At 32.2% G+C, this 11,450-nt stretch overlaps 1 protein-coding gene and 1 pseudogene across 1 annotated transcript; one reads left to right on the top strand and one right to left on the bottom strand.

Moving 5' to 3' along the window:
* Positions 1–1,200: 1,200 nt before the first annotated feature.
* On the bottom strand, positions 1,201–6,907 carry LOC124840706 (ent-copalyl diphosphate synthase 1-like). Its single transcript, XM_088115694.1, has 15 exons — positions 6,787–6,907; positions 6,169–6,243; positions 5,978–6,048; positions 5,624–5,909; positions 5,279–5,462; positions 4,923–5,137; positions 4,569–4,689; positions 4,257–4,369; positions 3,913–4,139; positions 3,654–3,769; positions 2,653–2,751; positions 2,301–2,537; positions 1,977–2,103; positions 1,628–1,819; positions 1,201–1,526 (listed from the first exon to the last, which is right to left on the bottom strand). Exons 1-15 carry the CDS (start codon positions 6,905–6,907, stop codon positions 1,296–1,298), a joined length of 2,415 nt encoding a protein of 804 aa, XP_087971820.1. The 3' UTR covers positions 1,201–1,295.
* Positions 6,906–9,811, top strand: LOC148197985 (protein IRX15-LIKE-like; annotated as a pseudogene).
* Positions 9,812–11,450: the final 1,639 nt, after the last annotated feature.

Genomic DNA, 11,450 nt, shown 5'->3' with positions numbered 1-11,450 from the left:
GGGTATCAAAGTGAACTAACCGATTCAAAAGATCAAAAAGGTTGACTTGGTTGCTCCAATTATTTATGTTGTTATTTTTTATGATGTCCACAAACATTGAGTGGTAAAGTTTTGGTAGATTTTAAATAGATTAGGTGTATGTGTTTAGTTGACTTGTAAAATCATGTTAAGAATTTCATAAATACAAATTAATTACACTATAGTTAATTAAGGTTAGTTATGATACGTAATGGATCACTTTTAAAACATATTTGTAAAAACTATCATTTTAATTAATTAGATTATTAACAAAATCAATTAGGTTAATTCAGGACAAAAATATTGTTTTTCTTTGTTTGTATTAATCAATTAAATTCATAACATAATCCATTAATCTAGTAAAAAAACTGAAATATTGTTTTTTTCTTATTAAATCACTTACATAATTGATTAAAACAACGAGTTTTTGTTTTTGGATTTAAAATATGAACGTTTTTAATTAATTAAGCTATTTATGTAATGAAGTAATATACTCAGATCACATTTTCTCTTTAAAATCATGCATCTTTTCTCTTTTAAAATAGATTTTTTATATCACAAAAAATTGAGAATGGGTTTGGAGAGGTTCTGAGAGCAAACAATGCTGAATTGGTGTCCTTCCAAGAAAAGATAAAAGATTATAAGTTTTGAAGTTTTTCCTTCTTGACTATATATGACATTGTAAAATTTTCACGGACTAGGTATTTTATTTTTCATTGTGTTTTCCTTGAAATACTTTCTTTTGTATTGTTTTTACCTTGTTGGTGATAAATTAAGATAATTGTGTGTAGCATTAACTTAATTTATAAATCTTGAATGGTTTTTTAAGTTCTTTTGTATACCTAGAGTGTAAATTACATAAATAAATCTTGTAATTTTAACTATTGATATTTTTAGGAAAAATCCAGTTCAAGTTGTTGGATAACTGAATGCAAATTTGTAGATCGAACTATAGTATAAAATCTTTTGTCTTGGGATTTCTTTCTATTAAATAGTTCTTTTTGAATAGGAGTTTCGGAGACGGAATCTTCTTAATATATTCATCAAACATTTGTTAGAGTTCAGGTAATTGTAGAGATGTTTGTTGTGTCAAAATCAAATAGAAAATTCAGCACCTGATAACTCATTTAACGCTGTATTCTTTTTCCCTTTGATTTCATTGCATTCTGAGCTATATATAAACAAAAGATAACAGTTTCAGCACACTTATTCCAAGGGAGCTAAAAGGGAAAATAACATTATGAACAGTGGCACTTCCTATATACATTTTTACTGATTTACATCACTTTTTCAAAGAGCACTTTCTGGATGTGAGAGTTTATGGTCTCTGGGTCACAATATGCTCCGTAGTAGAAGCCCTTGGCCACTGTGAGGAATGAATTATTCACATTGGTGTGCACACCATCTGAGGAATTTTGGAGCACCAATTGCACAAGTTCTCGCATGTCTGATTCTATTTGAGGGGTAGTCATGCAGGTTATCCTCTTGTTGCTGCCACTATCATGTGCCTGACAATGATTGCAGATGTAGGAAAATTCAGGGTCTGGAACCTAATCTAAGCATAAGATTATTCAAATATACAAAATGATTTCCAATTTTTGTTACTGACCTTGCTGATTTGATAACTACGGAGGCCATGGCAGACTCTATTAGTGGTTTGGAGCAACCTCTGGTACTGTGGATTCAGCCGCAGTTCTTCTGACCAATAGCCAGCCATTACATTTATGATTTGCACAATCAGCTCAGCTTCTCTTTCGAAGCTGTTCCCTTCGTTCTGCCAACTTGATAGCCAACCCTGCCACTGATCATTTTATAAAACATCTTAGAAATTTTAAATAATTTGTTAATCTAAGAAAACATTTTCTGTTTCATATTCCACTTTATCAGTAATGATGTTACACTTCGTTTTCATTTTCTGATATTTGTCAGAAAGTGCATTAGAAAGGGTTTCCACTCACTGCTTGATTCAAATAATGTGATAATTCACGACCATGACTACGAAGCATTTCGAGCCCAAGGTAATCAAGGTTTGTCAGCAAAATCTCCAGGAGTTCTTCCTCTTTCTTCTTCTTCTTGTTCAACTTCCTGCAACACACGTTGAACACATGTTTTGTTACATCACCATCCTTATTATTCCAACATATATTTATCTTCTAACAAGCACGAAGTTGTGCGCAACATAAGGAACACAAAATTAATGAAAAACATAGCAGACGAGCATGCACAATAGCTATGTGATATATATATAGGACAAACAATGAATGAGAAGTTTGGTTAATTACTTGTTGGAGAAGTTTCGTCCGTTTATGCTGTTGTTGAACAAATCTACAAAAGCATTCCTAGTTTGTTCATCCTTTATGAAGGACCCAAGTGTCTCGAGTAATGCTGCAGTTTTAGCCCATGCAAATCTCTCTCGAGACCTCTCAGGTTCAAATATGCTGGCTGCTGCTATAAAGTAAGCAAGTTGTAGACTTTGTTTGCTCAATCCAAATCTCTCTAGCCCTGCGTCCGAGTACCACCTAATATACAATGCCGTTGCAAATATTGGAATTCATTTGGCTGTTATCTCAATTTTTCAAATTCATTAGTAGAATACAATGTAATGGAGTGTTTTCTGGTTGATTATACACTCACCTTTGGACTTTTTCCCATTCTGCACAATGCACTGCTTGACAGATGCTGTAGTCCAATTTTGCAAGCTCGAGATAAACATCATTGTTCACGAAGGGCATCCTGTTAAAGAAGAAGTTATGCTTTAAACTGTCTCGGACATTTAATTCAGAAAATTATTTATGGACATGATGACAAATATGATTGCTGACTTTGAGGGATCGTTTGAACAGTAATTTATAACAAATCTCTGGTGAAGTTAATTAATCCATCTGCAGATTTGTTGGTTTTCATTTCATCATTTGAAACGAATGAATTTGTCTGTTGTGTTTGGTTATGTTAAGGTATCAGGCTTAGAATTTATCGTATGTTTTTTTGGTCTGTTTTACGATGTATGAAAAAGAGAAATTAAGAGATAAAAGTGATATGATGACTTATGATATAACAACAAAATTATGTATTTGACACATTTAAGTGCATTCGTTTATGAAGAAAAATACAGCAGTTTGAATCATAGAGTATTGTGTTTAAATTCAACTTTTGACTTAAAAAATGGGAATTTTAGATCACTTGTTAAAGACTGCATATTATTTTATCATAAACTATTTATGTCTACATTAAAAGGTTGGGTTATAAGGTAAGAAAATTTTCATTTATGTAATAAAAAGATTATAAAATGTGAAGAGTAGACACTGAAAAGAGAAAAAGGGAAAGAAACGATAAACAATATACATATATAAAAAAAGAAGATAATATTAGATACATAATTAAGGGAAGATATAAGAATAAGTATATTAACATGTTCATTAAAGATTATATTTGCTGAAAGTGATAGTGGGATTCAATGCTCTTGACTATTGACAAATGAGTAGTATTTAGTACCTAACCATAGACTCCATAGTCATTTGACCAAAAGGTAACAAAATTGATAGTTATATTTGATATTTTTTTAATGATGCATGTTTTGTTTAATTATATTAGTATTATTACAAGACTATAGAATAATAGGATTACAAGGTTGTTACCTATAAAGGGTCTTGCCAATCCAAACGTCACTGCTACCACCATATTGTTCAAGGTAAAATCTTGTCTCCACTCTTGGCAGACTAGCATACCAGGGGACGTCCAGAGCATAACTCACCTGTGGGGGCAAAAGTAAAATCGCATAACCCACATGTCTAACAAATTTATTAAAATTATAAAACAATCATTTATGATTAAATAATTATATACAATTACTTTATATGGTCATATATAATCATGAAATAAATATTTCTAACACACCTCGCCAGGTAAATCTTTGGTAATGATCCATTTATCTAGGAGCTGATTTGCTTTACGTTTCTCAGTTAAAAATTTGGTTGAGAAGTTCTTGGCATCCTCAAGAATCTCCTCTCCTTGAAATAGTAATTGAGATGCTCGGTAGAGATTGAACATCCCTGTCACAGCTTGGTTTGACTGTCCAGAAAAACAGAAGAATTCGCCATTTTTCTTGAAGTGCTCAAACACACCTACCAAAATTTGAATCAAAAATTAAAGCAGTGTAGTTGGGAATAAGAAAGATAGGTGCAAACTGAAGGTATACTAAGAGATATATTTGACTTTGTAGTACAGAAATAATAACTCACTGGATGAAACTTGGTGGCCATGTAACCTTAGAAGTCTGAATCCCATTGCTGTGTCATCTATATCTTGAACCTCTGAATTCCTTGCCCAGCAAATACCCTTCTCACTCCAGTATCTGAAAACTTGTCTTGTGATTAACTATGCACAAAAAAAAGCTCCTTTTCTTTCCTCACATTTATCCTATTTATTCTAAATAAAAAATAAGTAATTAAATATGATAAATTATTGTAGCACAATATTTAGTATATCACGATTGTAAAATACCGTTTAATTTTAATTTCTTAATTATACTGGTACTAGTACATCTCACACACCTTGAAACATAGGTCACACAATCTTTGATTTCTGACTGAAAATATCTTGAAATTCCAAGACGATCAAGTCTGTCGAAGATCCATGTGTGTTCAAACAAATCCACCGGGTAGACATTAGGAACTGCATGTAAAACACATAAATATTATGATTATTCGACTTAACTCGCTAATTTTTCTCTGCTTTTTCTTGTCAATCTAGCTAATAAAGATAACTTAATAAAAATAATTCTTATTTTGATATTTTTAATTAGAGGAAAAAAAGAAGTAAACATTGGAAATTACTGTATTAAAAAAGAAAGTGTTAAAACAAAATGAAAATTTTCTTTTTTTCATAATTAAAGAAGAAAAGTTTACCTCCCCCATTGAACTTCTGGAGTGTTTTATCCAGGTATTTGTGAGCACTTTCATTCTTAGTTTGTATGAGAGCATAAGCTGTGGAGGATGGAGAGAATAAGAATGACCCATCTTGGCACTGCAACTTCAGTAGCTGTTTCCAGTCCAAGTTTTGCATTCCCTCCAAACTATGGAGCAGTGTTGTAGGCACTTTGTGCAGAATCTCTCTTGGTATTCTATCCCACACATTTATGCAAGTCAAATATTAGAGTCAACTAACAACAAAATCACTACTTCTACATATACAAGTAAAACTAGAAAAAAAAATGCATGAAAACATCAATATTGCATCAAAGGTCAGAAGAATTGATTTATACTTTTTAAGCTTCAGGTCTCTCATTGCAAGGATGTTTTTCAAGATAGGAGAGTCATCTGGCACTTCAACATCCAAACATCTAGCTAAATCGAGAAGAGAAGGGAAAGTAACTTCAAACCCGATCGGCATGTGTTCTGGATTTTCATCCTGAAGCTTGTACAAATTCTCCTTAAAAAACTGCATTCCTGTTACATATGAATCCATATGTTGTACCATAATGTCGCAATCAGAATATATATTTTGTAGACTTCTCTCACCTTTTTATTCTTTCTAAATAAAACAGTGAAATAGTCGGAAAAAAGGAAATTCTAGAAAGCAACAATGAAATTCATGAAGGTAAAATTACCCTTCTCACACTTCTGAGGGTGCATGTTCCATGATCTTAATGCTACCACACAAGCTAACGTGTTAAGAATACGATCATGGGCAATGAATAATTCAGCATCTCCCCAGGAACCATCATGCAGCTGATTATTCGCAATCCATTCAAGACAGGAGGGGAACTGAGGAGAATTCGTGTCCCCAACATTTTTCACCAGACCAACCCATGCCGTGTCATATGCTGATATTGTTATTTCTCCATCTTCCTTCGAATCCAATATTAATTTTACCATTTTTATTTTCTTCTGTATCTCCTATAAAAATATTTCATTATCAGATGTCAAAATGTGATGGATGCAAATCAAATAGAGAAACATACCTGGTTAGGAACTTCCACGTCGACATTATCATCCTTCGAGATATTATCCCGAGACACTTCAGTAACAATTTCTGCTAAATAAAATAACTTTATTAGTGTTTTATACAGTATAGAATAAACATGGTTACTAATTAAGTTAACTTATTTCAACCCAATGATTTCATATTATGTGATGATATTGGTAACATCACCTAGAGTCCGAGAGCGTATTGGTTGAAATCCACACATATCTTTGCTTTCTGTGAATAGGTGGGGAGGACGAATACCTGTTGGAAATTTGAAGAGATATTCTATCAGTAGTATCTATTTGAATTAAAGGTGTGTTTTACTACACTAATAACAGTATTACTGAATTTATGACAAGAAGCACAGAAAACTCATAATAAAAAATAATAAATATTCATCCGTTTTCTCGTATGGTTATTTTTTTCCTCACATTGTCTTTTCATCGCGTTATGTTTACTCTTTTTATTGTACCTCTTCTGTTTAATTCCAGCCTAATTCATCCAAATTTTGGTGACAGGGAGCCTTGACTTCAAGAACAATTGGTAGAAAGAAAAGAGTGATATCAGTGACATGTCTTCATCATGCCTATAGTGTAAAACCTACTTTGACAAAGTTCACATCGTAATTATAAAGGTTGACTTCCACATAAATAATTGGGTGGTCCATCAGGAACCATGCACCAGGCCATACTTCGATATACTTCGATATACAGTGAGTTTAATTGTACTTTAACTAATGGAAGTGAAGAAAAGCAAAGTAAAACAAATCATAGGGTTAAAAGAAAACATAGATACTTGACGTACCCTTGAAAATACCATACGATGATCGAAGGTAAAAGCTAAGAGAGTGAAAGGATTTAGAAGCAGGTCTGGCACGTGATGCAGGAATGGTGTGACTGAGAGTGAAGGAGAAATGAGAAGCCATGGTTCTTGGGAATGCTTTTGGTATTGTTGTGGAATGTGGTTCGGTAAATCAAGAAGCATTACAATGTATATTTATAGCCATGGAACTCAAACCAAGTGATGTGAAAATCGTTTTCGATCCACCTCACGAACATTTTGGTTCGTGCATTTTGCCGCAGTGTAAAACTGCGACTATCTTTTTCAATTTGGAAAAATTTTGAACTATTTTGTTCGTGTACATCTCACCTTTTTTCCTTTTTGAATGCGTACATATCTCACATATTTTCTAAATGCTTTGAACTGTGTCGCCGTGTTGGTGGTACCTTGACCAGAGTCATTTTTAGTTTGACCAATTTTCTACGATTGATGCTTTACCTAACATACGATAAATACATTTTTATTTGGTTAAATTTACGTTTTTTTAATGTTGATACGGCAGTTTGATAACAAATTTCCTGATAAAATAACACATGCTCAAAAATTTTAAATTCAAATTATATTTAATTTTTATTTTTTACATTTAGTACGTACTAATATCAAGAATTGATAAATTGTTAATATATGCATGCATTTTTTTTGGTTTACATTACCAACCAATAAATGCAAACTTCGAACTATCATTAAGGATGTTACCTAGACATGTACACTTAGACTTATAAAACATGAAAACTTTGAATATAAAAACATTTAAGAGATCATACTCAAACTAAAATATATACTATATAAACCTCTATAAACTGTTGGACACATACACTCTTATATTACATAAAATTAAACACAAACTTCCAATATTTTATACAACTAATTTAAACACCACATTCGAGTACTTCCAGGCTCTTCCATGAGACATTCAATTTTTAACCTGAAAAATTTAAAATTTAGAAGAACAATTTTTTCTCTGAGGAGCACCAAGTTGCAACTTTTTCATATTGCACAACATGATTACGCTCTTCTCCTGTTCATATTGATGGATAGAGAGATTTATTCTAAAGATTCAACAACAAAGAGACCTACACCATACTTTCTAAAGAATTGATAATCACTTTAAATTCAAAATCATAAGATAACAATTTTATGAGTTATTTTCCTTTTATGTTGCTCAACTTTTTTATTTCTACAATTAATATAAAACTTAGACTATTCTTGAATTTCCAAAAATTCCCCTAAGTCCCTTCCAAATTAGTATATTTCCTCTTAAGTTGAAGCATTCTAACTACGAGTACCTCAACAATAACCTTTACTTATACTATAACATTTTATTAGAAGGACATGCTTGTATGAAACACCTATTAAGAAGACTATTGAAAGAATGGATCCTCGTACATAGGATTCTTCCTCCATATAAATTTCTGAATTAGTTACATGATGAATTTAGATCTAATATCACCAATTGGTCTTTCAAGGGTGAAAAGATTCAATAACAATGAGATATGAGTCAAACTCACACATGGGAGTACCACTTCCAACTAAATACCCCTTATATGGGTATAATTCAGGTATAACTATTGTTGGTTTAAACCCTCGTATGGTCCTCATATTTGTATGAAAATCTCAAGTGGGTCCTCATATTTGCAACTGAGTGACACCACTTCCAAATAAATACCCCTTATATGGATATAATTCAGGTATCACTATTGTTGGTTTAAACCCTCGTATGATCCTCATATTTATATGAAAATCTCAAGTGGGTCCTCATATTTGCAACTGTTTATTACTACAAAAAATCTTCTTCTTCTTCTTCGTAACCTTCTTCTTCTTCTTCTTCTTCTTCTTCTTTTTCTTCTTCTTTTTCTTCTTCTTTTTCTTTGTAACCTTCTTCTTCTTCTTCTTTTTCTTTGTAACCTTCTTCTTCTTCTTCGTAACCTTCTTATTCTTCTTCTTCTTCTTCTTCTTTTTCTTCGTAACGTTCTTCTTCTTCGTAACATTCTTCTTCTTCTTTGTAACGTTCTTCTTCTTCTTCGTAACGTTCTTCTCTATAACGTTCTTCTTCTTCGTAACGTTCTTTTCACCAAAAAGTAGTAAAAGAAGGATATTATCACTTCAAAAAAATTTATAATTACTGACAAAATTTTATCAATAGAAATAAACTTGTTAATAATACATGTTTCATTTATCGACAAATTTGTTCGTCAGTTAAATCCATCAATACTTACAAATCTTAAAATCTATCGATAAAATTCATCAATAATTTAAAATGCTTATTAGTGAGGACTTTGTTCGTCGATAAAAAGAACAACAATTTGTTTGCCCAAACCTTTATCTAGATACATGAGAAGTCAAGCCTCTTAATCTTCATCTTCTCTTCACATCCAAACCACAAGACCACCAATGTAGAAAGAAACTAAGGAGCTGAGTGTTAACCCGACGAACAATATTGTCCCGCAGTGAAGAAAGTGTCCTCTTTTGCCCTCTATCTACAAAGCGCTTCTCCAATACGTTGCAACCTCCAACATCTCCGCCAAGCACATGTCCTTCGTAAAGCTTTTTGCCCTCTCCAAAGCCCTCATTCTCACTTCGTGCCCTAAATTCCAGAGTCTTCATCAATCTCCCACATGAGTCCCTTCTCTAGGCTATACTCAACCACCAAGGGTGCACCGTCTTCCTTGATGATAACGAATGTGTCATCTCCAAGTTTGTGTAGTCTTACCCAAACATTGAAGCCTACGACGTCCAATTCTCCACCAAAATCTCTGACTTCCCAAAACTTCTCTCCCAGGATCGTGCCCAAGCCCAGGCCGACAGTTAGCCCATTCAAAACCTCTTGTTCTCCAAATGCAAGCTCACCATCAATGATCTCCAACCACATTTATCACCAATCCGAAGCGTGAAGGCCAGCAACACCCACACCTTCTTCCATGATTTTGGGAGAGAGGTGGAAAGAATTTTTAGTGAAGAATTTCTCTGTCAATTTTGTTGTCATTGCTAAGTTGGCTGAACTATCGAGTTGGCCAAGCTTGAGAAGGCCAATAACGAGTTTAAGCTTTCCCTTAAGACTATGGTCTAGAGCTAGCGTAAGGCATGGGAAGAAACAAAAACTTTTAAACAAAGGTATCCCTACTCAAAAGAATGCTTAAAGGTTGTATAAATGATGAATATGAAAATTGGTGGAAGAGGAAGGAGGGAGAAAGAAGAAAATGAACCAGATCGCGATGTTTACCAACATATTTTTCTTTTAGTAATTACCAACAAATATAAATTTTCATCAATAAATGTTTTCGATTGCACTTTTACCGACGACTTTCGATCCGTCGAATATCCATAAAAAAATTGTTATAGATGACATTTTTGACATATTTTGACTGTCGGTAATACATGTTTTTTTGTTATGTATTATGAATGAAGGAGATGAGCATAAGATGAGTCTGAATGAAAGAGATGTGTTAGTGAGATTTATAGAGAAAGTCAAAGGAAAATCGTGAGTGAGAATATTTATGATCTTTAAATTTGGCCATTGGATTAATAAAATTTATGGTTCTTATTCTCTATCACAAAGTAATACATATTTATAGCATATAAAATAGTGTTAACTTAACTTATGGTAATGTAAATACATATTAAAAGTAGGTTTAATAAAGTTTTAAGTCCCTCATAAAGTTGGAAACTTTAAATTGAGTCCTATTAAATTTTTGTAGTCTATTGTGTTTTCAAAGATGTAATTTTTTTTCAATTGAGTCTTTTGTTGATAGATTTTTCTATTAACTATGTGATGTGACAATTATCTTGTCTTGTCATTATAAGAAAATCACGTTTTACCACGAATCATGATTATTTGGTAAATGTTCATTACTCATGAATTTATCGATTGATCATCGTTCATCAGTATACTCTTTGATGAAATAAGGTCAAAATTTCTCTTTTCTCTCCCCCTTTTCTCTTCTCTTTTTCATTCTCACTCACTTACACGATTTTTTTTATTCGTTCACCTCCATTGATGCACACGTCCTTCACCTCTATTGATTTTGCTCTGCAATTCACCTTCATTGAAATTTATCACAATAAATGTGTTACTATCTAAAGGAATAGAGCTTCAAAAAATAGTCATATAGGTAGATCAATTATCATTCATGAGCATGTCATTTGTATTGATATAAATCTTCATTTTTATGTACCCATTACAGACAATTTATGTATTCAAATTTGATATACATATATAACTCCATATTATGTTATTGACACAAGAACGAGACCAACATGCATGTTGATGAGATTTTTTAAGATTATTTTTTAGGCTTTATATATAAAAGTCTTTTACTTAAAAAATCCCAATTTTAAAAATAAAAATAAACAACTTATATAAGTTAACATGTTTACAAATCATGAAAAAAAATAGTTGTCTATTTGAATAAAAACTATAAAAAAAAATTAGTTAAAAATAGTTAAAGAAATAAGTACTCGTTATTAATAGTGATAGAAATATTACTTTGATACGTTTAACATCGTAAAAATGTGACTTTGGTATACATACATACTTAGGCAGCCAATTGCGGATATCAAGCTAGAAATATCACTATATAACACTTACCTTTCTCCTCTTTTCATTTTTCTGGGTACTGCGAATCATTCTT

The sequence above is a fragment of the Vigna umbellata genome, chromosome 5 (assembly GCF_029865625.1).
Source record: "Vigna umbellata cultivar VRB3 chromosome 5, Vumbellata_1.0, whole genome shotgun sequence".
Classification (NCBI taxonomy): Eukaryota; Viridiplantae; Streptophyta; class Magnoliopsida; order Fabales; family Fabaceae; genus Vigna; species Vigna umbellata.
This window is presented reverse-complemented; position numbering and strand designations above follow the sequence as displayed.

What these genes read in the sequence shown, in the direction of transcription:
- LOC124840706 (XM_088115694.1), bottom strand. Translation starts at nt 6,907, where the DNA reads ATGGCTTCTCATTTCTCCTTCACTCTCAGTCACACCATTCCTGCATCA. An exon ending in ATCGTATGGTATTTTCAAGG is followed by an intron (nt 6,244 to 6,786) that starts GTACGTCAAGTA and finishes AATTTCCAACAG; the next exon opens with GTATTCGTCCTCCCCACCTA. An exon ending in CCCTCAGAAGTGTGAGAAGG is followed by an intron (nt 5,463 to 5,623) that starts GTAATTTTACCT and finishes CATATGTAACAG; the next exon opens with GAATGCAGTTTTTTAAGGAG.